The 14,399-nt window shown below is 43.0% G+C and overlaps 1 protein-coding gene across 9 annotated transcripts in view; it reads right to left on the bottom strand.

The window, feature by feature from the left end:
* The window catches only part of Magi2 (membrane associated guanylate kinase, WW and PDZ domain containing 2), a 1,405,204-nt gene that overhangs the window by 102,097 nt on the left and 1,288,708 nt on the right, over nt 1-14,399 (bottom strand). For all 9 annotated transcript variants that reach the window (XM_021191616.2, XM_021191614.2, XM_021191615.2 and 6 more), the window contains 3 exons: nt 8,296-8,481; nt 6,870-7,023; nt 121-316 (listed from right to left, as the gene is read on the bottom strand). In XM_021191616.2, the coding sequence (XP_021047275.1) occupies nt 121-316; nt 6,870-7,023; nt 8,296-8,481 (536 nt within the window). The remainder of the gene's footprint in view (nt 1-120; nt 317-6,869; nt 7,024-8,295; nt 8,482-14,399) is intronic.

Raw genomic sequence — 14,399 nt, 5'->3', positions numbered from 1 at the left:
AATCCTAGTACCAGAGCCCTGGCTCTGTACTCCTGCAGGATGCCACCTGCCTCCCTTCTGTGACATTCCTTGTATATCAGAAAGTCTTGGTGGGGACCCCACGATCTCCAGCAGAGGTACCTGTGGCTGCCTGTAGTCTGACAGAGGGTACTGCCTGGTGTCTGGGGAGTGCTGCCTGTAGTCCAAGGGTGGGGGCTGCGAGTAGTCCCCTCCTGGGGGCTGCCTGTAGTCCAGCGGGGGCTGCCTGTAGTCTGTGAAGGGAGGCTGCCGGATGTCTGGCTTCACATCTTGCCTCGCTTTAACTTCTGACCTGTAACTGGATGGAGGGAAAAGGGGTTGCTTTGGTATTTCGGTGCTCTGAGGAGATTAGAACAACTAAGCATAGTCTAGCCACCACAGCTGTGGGGACTTAAATCCTTCAGTGGTCTTGTTACATATTTAGGATTAAAGATTAAAGAAATGGCATTATTTAAATATTGTTAACAAATGTGTTATATACTTCCATTTGTCTCATCAAGAAATCAACACAAAAACCAGGCATGATAACGCACCCCTTTAATCCCAGCACTTGGGAGGCAGAGGCAGGTGGATTTCTAAGATCGAGGCCAGTCTGGTCTACAGAGTGAGTTCCAGGACATCAGGGCTACACAGAGAAACCCTGTCTCGAAAAAAACATTAAAAAAAAAAAAAGAAAGAAAGAAATTGACACAAAAGTGATGTTTTCACCAGAACCTTGTGGAAAAGGTCTCCTGGATATTTTCCCACTTTGGTTATTTAAAAACTGCACATTCAATGGGTTAGAGGGAGGGCTGCCTTAGTAGTTAATAGCATGCACTGCTCCTGTAGAGGGCTCGAGTTCACTTCCCAGCACCCATGTCAGGTGGCTCACAAACACTCTGGGGAACTTGACATTCTTGCACTCCACAGGTACTGTGCTCATGTGTACATACCCACACAGAGACATACTCATGTACACATAATTAAAACAATCTTTAGAAAAAGCCCACCTCACAATCATTACAAATCTAAGGAATTAAAATATGCCCTATCCCTCCCCCTTTCTTCTGCTCTCTCCCTGCTATGACCCCTGCTTCTCTCTGTATCTCTCTCTCTCCCTCTCTGTCTCTCTCCCTCTTCCCCCCACCTCACACACACACACACACACACACACACACTCAAACACTCTTTTTGGAATGTCATCATGATGTCATATAAGCATAACTGAAATGGTCAAATAGTTTATAAACATATTATTAATGGCTAGTTTTAAGAAAGTTTTATTTATTCTTATTTTATATGAGTGTGTGTGTGAACAGTGCCCTTAGCAGCCAGAGGAAAGCATCGGATCCCTGAACCTGGAGTTCTGAAGAACCCCGAGGCACTATGTGCACACTGGGAACTGAACCCCAGTCCTCTGCAAGAGCCAGTGCTCTGAGACACTGACATCCCACCAGACCCCATCCAGGGCTATTCAACTGCTAAACTGTATCATTTTGGGTACTTCAGATGTTAAAGGAGTGGTAGTAAGGCATGATCATAGAATACAATGCAGGCCCAGAGTCACTGGCTCATTGGGAAAAAAAAAAAGGCGGGGGGGAGTTATGTTGCAGAGGTTTAAATGTGAAAACACAGTTACCAGGATCAGTACTGGAATTTACTGTGGTCATGTGATAGGAAGAGAGGCAAAATAGCCCAGGGCAGCATTCATTTCTGGCTTACCTTTAGTCCTTACATGCTGATAAACACTGAGAGAACTAACACACACAAGAGCAGCTGAATAATCTTCAGGCTTTCCCACTGCTCTAAGATATGGGTGCTCCCAGGCCACAAGGAGCATGACAGCCAACCCCAGGCATTGTGGGATCATAGGCATGTGGGTAAGATCAGCACCATGGGATAGAGAAAGACACTTTAATGGAATATTTCATTGTCTGATGCCGTTAGATTAAAGCAATATTCTGAAGAATGAGCAAAATCCTTTAAAATTATTTATTTATTTATTTATTTATTTATTTATTTATTTATTTATCTATTTTAGACAATGCCTACTATACAGCCCAGGTTGGTCTTGAATTTGTGATATGCCTCCGTCAGCCTCCTGAGTGAGTGACAAGATTGCAGGTGTATATACTACTGTGTCTTGTGGAATTAAGGGAATACTTTGCACAGAGAAAATGTTTGAAGATTGTAGAACTTTACAATCATTAAGAGATGCTTCGTCATTGGTTTAAGCTCTTACTGGTGCTGATTACTAACAACCATTATTTTAAAATTCCACCTGAACAACTGCCACTACCATAACTCAATGTCTGGCAGGCACACTGGGAGTTTAGGACAACAGACTTGATTATTGGGCTTCCAGGAATAGAGTTAGTAAGTAGTTTCAATTTTTACTTAACCCTGCAGAGAGGGGAGATACTCCTCCTAGGAGTTGTTTAAATCAGGCTTTGCTTTGTCCCTCCGCCCCCTACCCTTTCCCCCCCCCCCCCGACCAAGGTGCAAGCAGTGGACAGAATCATTTAAAGTACCATTTGAATAAGATGCTCAACTATGCAAAAGCATGCATTAAACAAAAGGGGAGGAACTGGGTGACACTTGCAGTGTGTGTTGGTTCCCCTCTAGAAATAGCTAGCTTGGTGGTTTGGGGGTCGCACTATTTTAAGTTATAGCAGGGTCACTTTATTTTTATAGTCTGTATGATATTGGTATGAAATATCCATTACGCGCTCTGTTTCCAACCAGCTGTGTCACGAGGTATAGTGAAATAGGATGAAATGTGAGAATCTCCCCAAAGACTAGACAAATGACTAGAAATAGAACTGGTGAAGCTTGTCACAGCTGTCGTCCTGGCCACTGAGCATCAAACGCCCCTCTCTTCCATTGTCATGTGTGAGGATGTGAAGAGTTCTTTAACAAGCAAAATGTACTTAATTTTTTATGACTGTTGCTAACTTTGAGTGATACACTGGCTAGAGCAAAAATTAGGTTGGGCTGAATATGTGAAACACTTCACTTTGTGGAAAATATAGGATTCATTATTAAAAATTAAGAGGAAAAGCCTTGCTCCGGGCGAGGAAGATGGTAAGGTGGTAAAGTGCATGCTACATAGACTTAGGACCCATGTAAATCCAGGCACAGCAGCCTGGACCTGCGATCTCAGCACTAGTCAGGTAGAAATGGGAGGGTCCAAGGGCCTGGCTGCCCCGAGACAATCTAACCAACTGGTGAGTCTGGGGTCAGACATAGACTCTTACAAAGCAATAAGATGCAAATTTGGTTTAGAAACATACCCAATGAACCTCTGGCCTCTGCTCATGCTTGGAGATTCATGCCCACATACAGATGAAGATCATACACACACACACACACACACACACACACACACACACACACATTCTTGTGCACTCTTAAAAGTTATTTTACATATAAAGGAAGGTCACCAACCTAGCTCCTGTAGCTGTTAATTCTATCACTAAAGGTACTTTAGAGATGATAAATACAGATGACAAATAGTAAATTCTAGTAAGCCTTTATGGTGTGCTAAAGTTCCAAGGCTAAGAAATGCTGCCCAGGAGATCTTCCAGAAAATGTGAGCCTTTTCTGACCCACTTCCAGGGGTGGGAGATCATGAGAGCTCAAGAGCTACAGGTAACCAATGACGGCTGAGAGAAGAAGAGCTCTTCCCCAGCCATGAGTTTCCTGACTGGTTATCCAATACTGAGTGGTCAGCTCTAGAAGCCTACACATCCAGGCAACACTGAAGGGACGCAGCAGGCTGTATTTAAGTGCTATTTGTTTATATGTATATATATGGATAAAGACGGGGAGGCTGATAATTTGGGAGAGGAGCTGGAGCTGGGAGCCTCAGGAAGGAGGAATAGAAGAAACAATGTATTTATATTTTAACTAAATTTAGAAAATAATCATTTCCAGCCTTTCGTATGTAGGGTTCAAGGTGTTTGAAGGAGGACATTTTCCAGAGCTCTTCCATGCAGTTTTAAATGGCACAGATTGATTGCTTCTGTTGGGGAAGAGAGCTCTGTTCTTCATACTTAGGTTTGGAATACATTCTGTAATAGTTCCTTTCCTTTCCTTTTTATTTTCTCGCGTTCATGTATAATCATCTTAGAACGAGTCTGTGATTCCTGAGAACATAGGGAAGTATAGGAAGTTGATATGGGAGTAAATGAGACAGTACACAACAGCCCTTATCTAGTTTGCAAAATGGGAATACTCAACGAGATCGCCCTTCTAGTTTATCCTGCTCTTGCGTGGGAAATGGCCCTCTCTGACATGTCGGTGGGCATGCCCCATGTAGAAGAAGTTGGTATATGAACTGCTTTGGCAGCATTTCCAGACTGATGTACAAATAGGCAAAGAGCTTTCCTTTGACACCATGGCGATCTTTGGAGGAGACTTTGAAAATGTTTCTGATATCTGTAAAATCATTGAATCTTTTTGCTCATACATATATGAGTCTCCAGTTACAATACAAATATAAGCCAGGGAACTTGGGTGCAGGCCTATTAAAGGTTCTACATGTTACTGAAACAGATATGTTGATGATTTATAAAAATTTGAATCATGTAAATATGCTAATGCCAGATTTAGGAAAGGGAAAGTGTGTTTGCAAAGGTCATTGGTTCCATGAGGGTGGGAGAGGAGGCCCCAGTTGTGAGCCAGGTGGCTTAGCCAGTTCTTCTCTCTGGGAACCTTTAATATACTCTCATGCCTTGCTCAGCATGATGGGAGAACCTTCTCTGGAGAGATGCCGGCCAGTGGACCAGGAGAGTTAACTAGCCCGTAGGGATGAGATTACCCATCCACCTCTCAAGACCCAAGTTCAGGGCAGTTGCACTCTGAAAGAAGACGAGGATTACAAAATTCATTTACAATGGCATAGCTAAGAGCCAGTCTGAGACTGGCTAAGGGAATGCAGGTGTGCTCAGGCCCTCCCTCTGGACTCTCAGATGGATCCCGAGGAGAGCCAGTGCAATCTGTCCCCATAACACGTGGTGTTCGAAAGCACAGCTGGAGCTCATTACAACCAGGACTTAACTCTGCGTTTGGGTTGTCAGGCTCTTACCTCTGCGTCATTTGCTCAATGGGGCTTCTCTTTTCCAGAGCATACATTTAAAACATAAACAGCCAAGGACAGCCAGGCACTCAGTTTTCCGTGAAAGCACATGGGGAAATCGTAGCAGAATAGGTTTTATGGAAATGTCACCCATGGTACAGAGAAAACCCCTGTTCTGAAGTGGTGTGAGTGATGGGGCCAGAGAGCTCTGAATGTCAAAAATGTCTGACTCCATCTTCACTGACTGGGGGCGGGGAAGGCACAGGGGAAGCAGCTGCCCCCAAAATGCTGGACAGGAAAGGCTAAGGGGGCATTCATATGCAGATGTGTTCTACTTTTCTCCTGTTGGAAGGAAGAAAACATGTGGGACCACACCCTTACCCATTTCTTTAATGGCTCAACCCAAGCCAGGTTTTCTGTTGCACACGAGTCACAATAAGATGACACCATTTTCATATGTTACTTCTGTCTTCTAGAGCCTCAAAGAACCTTATTCATTTTACTAGTTCAAGAGGTCCCTATGTAGGGATGGATGGCTCTCAGTAGGTTGGGGGAGGGCAATATAAAGTTATTATTGTGGAGGAGTCCTTCCTCCTCTCCTGCCCTCCATGCTGGGTCATTGTGTTCCAAACTACCCTGTTTGTGGCTCCAGGTTTTCCTGCAGCCCCTGTTGGTATTTTGTCTGGACGCCATCCCCACAGATACCTGGCAACAGCAAGGTATGCTCCTCCATACAGTTACCTGGCAACAGCCAAGTATGCTCCTCCATACAGTTACCTGGCCACAGCCAGGTAGCCCAGCCTACTATAAAAGGGGCTGCTTGGCCCCTCCTCCCTCTCTTACTCTCTTACTTGCATATTCTTGCCTCTTGTCCCTTGTTCCCCTTCTTTCCCCATCCCCTTCCCCCTTCTCTCCAAGTAGTCATGGCCTGCCACTACTTCTCTACTCTCTCCTTCTCTCTGCCTTTCTCTGCCTCTACTACCCTCTTAACTCCCCTCCCCATGCCCTGAATAAACTTTATTCTATATTATACCTCAGGGGGAAGGGAAGCCTTGGCATGGGTCTGCCAAGGCACCCCCTCCCCCCACACCCAGATAGAACACATTCTTATGTTTCTTTATCTTTTTATGATCACAACAGCCCCCCACCCCCACCCTTTTCCCTGCCAGCCTCCTGTCTGCTTGCTCTCTAGGAACATGTGTGAGTGTCAGAAAAGACAGCCCAGCGATGGCATTTGCCAGCTTCTCCACTCTACTAGGACAAACATGAGGACTTTGAATATTCTTACCAGAGCCTTCAGGGGTGGCTTCCGTCGCTCTCAATGGGCCATCTCTAGCTCTCCCCATACCCTATTCCACAACAACCCTGGCCTTGGAGAACCATGCTTGGATCTCTCTCCTGTGCTCTTCTTCTAGAAGCTCCTAATGCTTAGGTAGCTAACCGCAGCTCGTCTGCCATGGCTCAGCATTGCTGCAGAGAAGCTCCTGCCTATGTGCAGGGCAGATGCCGAATTATAGTTACTAAGGAAACAATGTATTCAGCAGGATACACATTCTCTCTCTCTCTCTCTCTCTCTCTCTCTCTCTCCCTCCCTCCCTCCCTTCCTCCCTCCCTCCCTTCCTCCCTCCCTCCCTTCCTCCCTCTGAAACCATCTAACAGTCCACATAGTAATTTCAACTGCATGAACATCTCCCTCCCAGCTATGTCCTAAACAGTTCCCAGGAATTCATTCGTGTCCCCCCCCCCCTCCCTTCGCTTCTCAGAGTCAGAAAAGTCAGAGGTGAAACATTACCTATTTTCGTGTCCTTGCAGCTGGAGAGGTTGGGGAGGAGCTGGCTGTGCAACCGGGCTGTTGGGGGTGGCTGGGCTTGGCTGGGCCAGAGGACTCTGCTGGGCCATGGGGCTCTGTTTCTCTGAGCTGGGTGCTGATGTTGGGCTGTTGAGCTCTGATGGGGAACCAAGGCAACAGATGTGGTTAGGTTGGCATCTGATTGGAGGCAAGAGGTAAACAGAGGCTGAGACTTGGTGCCTCCTTGGTCATTTTGGTTTCTGTGGGGCTTTTCCCTAGCAGGTTAAACGTATGAAGGTCCACACCATTCCTGGAAGGAATGTTCTTTCATTGACTATTAACCGTTCCTGGGTAAAGTTATGCGCAGTCTTGCCGTTTTGTTGGAAGGAAAGGTCACAGAAGCAAACCAACTAAGTAAAAAACATGTTAAAACCACGAAAAAACAGTTCCAAGGGACAAGCATATTCTAATATGCTAAAATACGGGAATTTCTTGCTGAGAGAAATGTTCTAGTGAACACCTTTTGGTTTAGTTTCTCTTCCTTTCTTTCCCTTTCAATGCGGCCTCGTTCTGTGGCCCAGCTCACCCTGGATGGAGCAGCCTAAGTCCCCCTTAAGGAGCTGGGTTTGTGGAGTGTGTTACCTCTCCCAGGTCAAGCACTCTTACCAGGCTTCCAAAGTGTGAATGGGGAGATGGCTGTGTGCAGAAGCTAGTGAACGCTGTGACAGCCTCTTCTCTGGCCTCTCACCAGTCTTACTAAGAGTCCCCTGTACAGTTCTCCAGAAAGAAGAAAGGCACTCTGCACACAGGGAGACTCCTAAAGCTACTCAAAATCTGCTTCTTGATTTTCTTCTCTCACAACAATACAAAATTTCAATGCAAATGACTGTCACATGTTAGGGTAAAGCCAGAGCCAATACTGCAGACAGAGAGGGTGGAGAAGCTTGCCTGGCTGGAGCCGACTCTTGCTCACGGTTCATTTTCTCTGACTTGTCTTTTACAGATTGGTGTCTTCAAATGACAGACAAAATCTATGACCATTATCATCCGTCTGTCTGTCTGTCTGTCTGTCTGTCTCTCTATTTTTGTAGTTGGATAACAAAGGGAGGTGGCTTATTTGCATTCTGACATGAGTCACTTCTCTGTCTTCTCCAAATGTTGGGTGGAGCATTGTCCTGAGCATCATAAGGATATAGTGAAGCATCTCTGATGTCTACGCACTAGCTGACAGTCATATCCTGCCCCAACCTTAACAGCCAAAATTGTCTCTAGACAGTGCCAGAAGCTTCCTAATGGTCTAAGTCAGGTGGCTGGTGACTGCTCAGGTTGGTATTGCTACCTGCTGCGTTGAGCGAGTTCCAGCTTAACACCTCCATAAAACAAGTTTGCCTGGTCTGCCTCTCTGGAAGGCCACACCCAAGGCACTCACCCTCCTGAGGAATGATGCGAAGGGTGACACTGAGACCCGCATCCTTGATGAGCTTCACAATGTCAGCATGAGGCATGTTGATGATAGACTGGCCGTTGACTGCTAGGATCCGGTCACCCACTTTGAGTTTGGCACAGCGATCTGCAGGGCTCCCATCAATGATTCGTCCGATTTTATGGGGCACAGCTAAAAAAAAAAAAACCCAACAGAAATAGGTATCAGGGACATCACCAGTGCATGTTCTACCTTTCGGTCCAAGCCTAAGACAAACAGTGCAACATCAGAAGTTTTTCCCTCATCAGTATCTTTGGCTTCGCATCACAACCTTTTCTACTAGCTGTGGTTCTGTGTGTACTACTGAGACCAAAGTTTCTTAACTCAAGACCTTCGAAGTGATAGGCCCATTCCAAATCCAAACACCCGAGGTTCTTGAATTTTTGAGAGATATCAAACTCATGTGAGGATCAGATTTCTGGGCCATATCCAAAACTCAGAATCTGAATGTCTAGATGAGAGATAGGACTACGGATTGCTTTTCTTTTTAATTTATTTTTTTTTTATTTTCCAATTTTTTATTAGGTATTTACTTCATTACATTTCAAATGCTATCCCCAAAGTCCCCTATACCCTCCCCCCCCCCAGTCCCCTACCCACCCACTCCTACTTCTTGGCCCTGGCGTTCCCCTGTACTGGGGCATATAAAGTTTGCAAGACCAAGGGGCCTCTCTTCCCAATGATGGCTGACTAGGCCATCTTCTGCTACATCTGCAGCTAGAGACACGAGCTCTGGGGGGGACTGTGGATTTCTAAGCAGTTTCTTGGGAAAGCCTGGTACATACCAGAGCTTGAGAACCACAGGTGTGGCATAGTATGCAAAAGGAGCTCAAATTTCGGAGACAGTGGTGCAGAAAGATACAATTAGGGACAGGAATTTAATTTATATCTCCTTTTTATTGAGTGGAGGAAAGGGGAGACCCCTGGATACCCATTAATCCTGGGAGCAGATGCCTGGCCAAGTGGCAGAATTCACCACTCCTCAGGTCCACTTCAGTTTTAGGGCAGCATGTTTTCTATAATTTCTCCCTTTCCACTTCACAATGTGACTCTGGAATATGCTAATATCAAGTGCTAATTCAAGGACTTCATTGAATCCGAGATGTCATTGGTGGCAAAGACACACTAGGAAGGATCACAAGAAAGAAAAAAACAAACAAACAAAAAAACCAACCTGCCCTTTTAAACAATGACCCTTCATTAACCAAAAGATGTATTCCAACTGTTGAGAACTTAAAATATTTTAAAAGTTTTAGAGCTGGTGTAACTTCTATATATTTCTTTAAAACAATGAACACATTCTATTATCGACTTTTGTTTATATGTTTGAGAAGAACCAGATACACAGGGATGCATATTTTTCTAGCAGGTTGATTGACTTAGTGTAAATGGTGGTGGTGGTGGGAACCTACCAAGGTAACCATGTCTGTGGTCACATCTCAGCAGTGCACAGTGTTACTGTGTGTCCCTTCATAGAACTTGTAATGTAGAAAACTGTTGATGGGTTGGGTACTGATCTAATGTGCAGAAACAGAGAAAGGTGCAGCCCACAGTTCTGAGTCTCTAAGGATGGCTACACCTTGAACTCTCCATTTTGTATATTAGTTACACTGAAGGGTGGAATTATCAACTAATAACCATAGAGAGGAAGGACAATCAGTGAGTTAATGAACTAGGACCTTGCTCACTCTGTACTGTGAAAGGTTACAGACAGCATAGAAAAATATTGGCCAAGCTTGTGTCCCTGAAATGAAACTCATCAGGTTTGAGCCCAAACACATTTTTATTTCCCATAAGCACTAATGGGTTTAATTAAGAGAGCACTATTTAGAGTTTACTAATGATTACCTTAGAGTCATAGGCTATATTTCTCAGGCAGAAATGTAATAACAACTCCTGATTAAAAAAAAAAAAGGGGGACCAGTGAAGTAGCTCATCAGGTAGAGCCCAGGCTGAGGACTTGAGTTTAATCTCCAGATCTCACAGGGCAGCAAGAGAGGCCTGAGAGTGGTCATCAGATCTCCATAGGTGCACTGTGATCCTGTGCATGAGTGCATGTATGTGCACACACACATCCACATAGGTATATGCATAGGCATGCACACACATGCTAAAATGAATAAATGTAATAAATAATGTAGGCAATCCAAGGTGTTTAGCTGTCAATCATAATTAGGAGGGGAAGAATTTTTTCTGCCTTGTTTTCCCCTTTCCATCCTCAATAGTTCTTGGAATGATCCAGAAATGATTTGGCTTTCCTGCCCATAAATGTGTACACTGATGTCTATCCTGTGATGTTTGGGAAGTTGTCTAAAATCTCTTAACTGTTCTCTGTTATTGGGATGATACTACCACTGACCTCACAGTGGTTTTGAGAACTAGATGAGCAATCTAGCCAGAAGTACAGTGCTTGGTTCTCTCTCTTCCTCTCTCCCTCTCCCTCTCCCTCTCCCTCTCCCTGCTCTGTGTGTGTGTGTATGTATGTGTGTGCACACACGTGTGACATCTTGATTTCTTTCTATATAGTATAACTTGGAAACACTGAAACTAAAGGCATATGAAGAGTACCATCCTCTAAGCATCATATGGGAAACAGCTTCATTTAAGAAAAAGAGAAGTGGATCTAAGAATCAGGGGTGAGTAGGACACAACATCTGTTCCAACACCATCGGGAATAACTTGGACCAGCAGGATCCAGGGACATAGGAACCCAGGCCAACCAATAGCTCGGGTTCTATCCAGTCTGTGCTGGTTTACCTTGGGTGAGAACTCTGCAGCCATCCCCACAGCCCCTAGAGGATGCTCCACTTCCAGTCAATCTAGCACACCCAGGATCACAAGATTCCAGGATCCCAGGAGCTTGGTCACACCAGGATCTCAGGGTCCCAGAGGCAACTTGACTCCCAGGAACTCTGACACACCCATAATCTCAGGATCAGACGATCCTGGAATCATAGGATCACAAAGACAGCTGGACTATGAGTTCTGACACAACTAGGATTACAGGAAGGACAGGCTCCAGTCAGATAGTGAGGGCAGGTAGCACTAGGGATATTCAGATGGCCGGAGGCAAGTATAAGAACATAAGCAACAGAAACCAAGGTTACCTGGCATCATCATAACCCAATTCTACCACCATAGCAAGTCCTGGATAAACCAACATACCGGAAAAGCAAGATCCAGATCTAAAATCAACTCTCATGATGATGATAGAGGACTTTAAGAAGGACATAAATAACTCTTTGTAAGAGACACAGAAGAAGACAGACAAACAGCTAGAACACAGGTAAACAGCTCTTCAACAAAAGAGGAAATACAAAAATCCCTTAAAGAATTACAGGAAAACACAATCAAACAGGCAAAGAAAAAAAAAAAGAAAACAAAACCACCAAAGATCTAAAAATGGAAATAGAAACAATAAAGAAATCAGAAAGGGAGACAACCCTGGAGTTAGAAAACCTAGGAAAGAGACCGGGAGTCACAGATGCAAGCATCACCAACAGGATACAAGAGATGGAAGAGAGAATCTCAGGTGCAGAAGATACCATAAAAAACATTGAAACAACAGTCAGGAAAAATTCATAAAGCAAAAAGCTCCTAACCTAAAACATCCAGGAAACCCAGGACACAATGAGAAGATCAAACCTAAGGATAATAGGTATAGAAGAAAGCAAAGATTCCCAACTTAAAGGGCCAGTAAATATCTTCAACAAAAATATAGAAGAAAACTTCCCTAACCTAAAAGAAAAAGATGCCCATGAACATATAAGAAGCCTGCAGAACTCCAAATTGACTGGACCAGAAAAGAAATTCCTCCCATCACATAATAATCAAAACACTAAATGCATTAAACAAAGAAACAATATTACAAGCAGTAAGAGAAAAAGGTCAAGTAACATATAAAGGCAAACCTATCAGAATTACACTAGACTTATCATCAGAGACTATGAAAGCTAGAAGATCCTGGCCAGATATCATACAGACCCCAAGAGAACATAAATGCCAGCCCAGGCTACTATACCCAGCAAAACTCTCAATTCCCATAGATGGAGAAACCAAGATATTTCATGACAAAACCAAATTTACACAAAATCTTTCCACAAATCCAGCCCTACAAAGAATAATAGATGGAAAACAACAACACAAGGAGGGAAACTATACACTAGAAAAAGCAAGAAAGTAATCTTTCAACAAATCTAAAAGAAGATAGTCACATAAATATAATTTTACCTCCAACAACAAAAAATAACAGGAAGTAACAATCAGTTTTCCTTAATATCTCTTAACATCAATGGACTCACTTCCCCAATAAAAAGACATAGAATAACAGACTGGATACGTAAATAGGACTCAACACTTTGCTGCTTATAAAAAATGCACACAAATGACAAAGACAGACACTATGTGAGAGTAAAGGACTAGAAAACAATTTTCCAAGAAAATGGTCCCAAAAAACAAACCATTCTAATATTGAATAATATCGACTTTCAACCAAAAGTTATAAAAAAGAATAAGGAAGGACATTTCATACTGGTCAAAGGGAAAAAAATCTACCAAGATGAACTCTAAATTCTGAACATTTATGCTCCAAATGCAAGGNCACCCACATTCATAAAAGAAACTTTACTAAAGCTCAAAGCACACATTGGACCCCACACAATAATAATGGGAGACTTTAACACCTCACTTTCAGCAATGGACAGATCCTGGAAACAGAAAGTAAACAGAGACACGATGAAACTAACGGAAGTGACGAACAAAATGGATCTAACAGATATTTATAAATCATTTCATCCTAAAGTAAAAGAATATACCTTCTTCTCAGTACCTTATGGTACTTTCTCCAAAACTGACCATACAAATGTTCACAAAAGAGGCCTTAACAGACACAAGAAGACTGAAATAATCCCATGCGTCCTATCAGATCACCATGGACTAAGGCTGATCTTCAATAACANCATAAACAATAGAAAGCGAACATTCATGTGGAAGCTGAATAACATTCTACTCAATGATAACTTGGTCAAGGAAGAAATAAAGAAATTGAAGACTTTTTAGAGTTTAATGAAAATGAAGCCACAACATATCCAAACTTATGGGACACAATGAAAGCAGTCCTAAGAGGAGAATTCAAAGCTCTGAGTGCCTCTAAAAAGAAACTGGAGAGAGCTTACACTAATAGCTTGACAGTACACCTGAGAGCTCTAGAACAAAAATAAGCAAATACACCCAAGAAGAGTAGATGGCAGGAAATAATCAATCTTAGGGATGAAACCAACCAAATAGAAACAAAAAGCACTATATAAAGAATCAACCAAACCAGGAGCTGGTTCTTTGAGAAAATCAACAAGATAGATAAACTTTAGCCAGACTAACCAGAGGGCCCAGAGACAGTATCCTAATTAACAAAATCAGTAATGAAAAGGGAGATATAACAATGGAAATGGTGGAAATCCAAAAAATCATTAGATCCTACTATAAAAGTTTATTCTCAACTAAACTAGAAAATGTGGATGAAATGGACAATTTTCTAGAAACATACGAGGTGCCAAAGTTAAAATAGGATCAGCTAAACCATCTAAACAGTTCCATAACCCCTAAAGAAATAGAAGCTGTCATTAATAGTCTCCCAACAAAAGAAACCCAGGACCAGATGGATTTAGTGGAGAATTCTATCAGACCTTTAAAGAATACCTAATACTAATACTCTTCAAACTATTCCACAAAATAGAAACAGAAGGAACACTACCCAATTCGTTCCATAAAGCCACATTTACACTTATACCTAAACCACACAAAGACCCAACAAAGAAAGAGAACTTCAGACCAATCTCCCTTATGAACATTGATGCAAAAATACTCAATAAAATTCTTGCCAACCGAATCCAAGAACACATAAAAACAATCATTCACCACGATCAAGTAGGCTTCATCCCAGGGATGCAGGGATGGTTTAATGTACAGAAATCCATCAACATAATCCACTACATAAACAAACTCAAAGAAAAAAAAAACACATGATCATTTCATTAGATGTTGAGAAAATATTT

The sequence above is a fragment of the Mus pahari genome, chromosome 2 (genome assembly GCF_900095145.1).
Source record: "Mus pahari chromosome 2, PAHARI_EIJ_v1.1, whole genome shotgun sequence".
In the NCBI taxonomy this organism is placed as follows: domain Eukaryota; kingdom Metazoa; phylum Chordata; class Mammalia; order Rodentia; family Muridae; genus Mus; species Mus pahari.
Note: the sequence above shows the minus strand (reverse complement) of the source record. Positions and strands in the feature narration are given on the sequence as shown.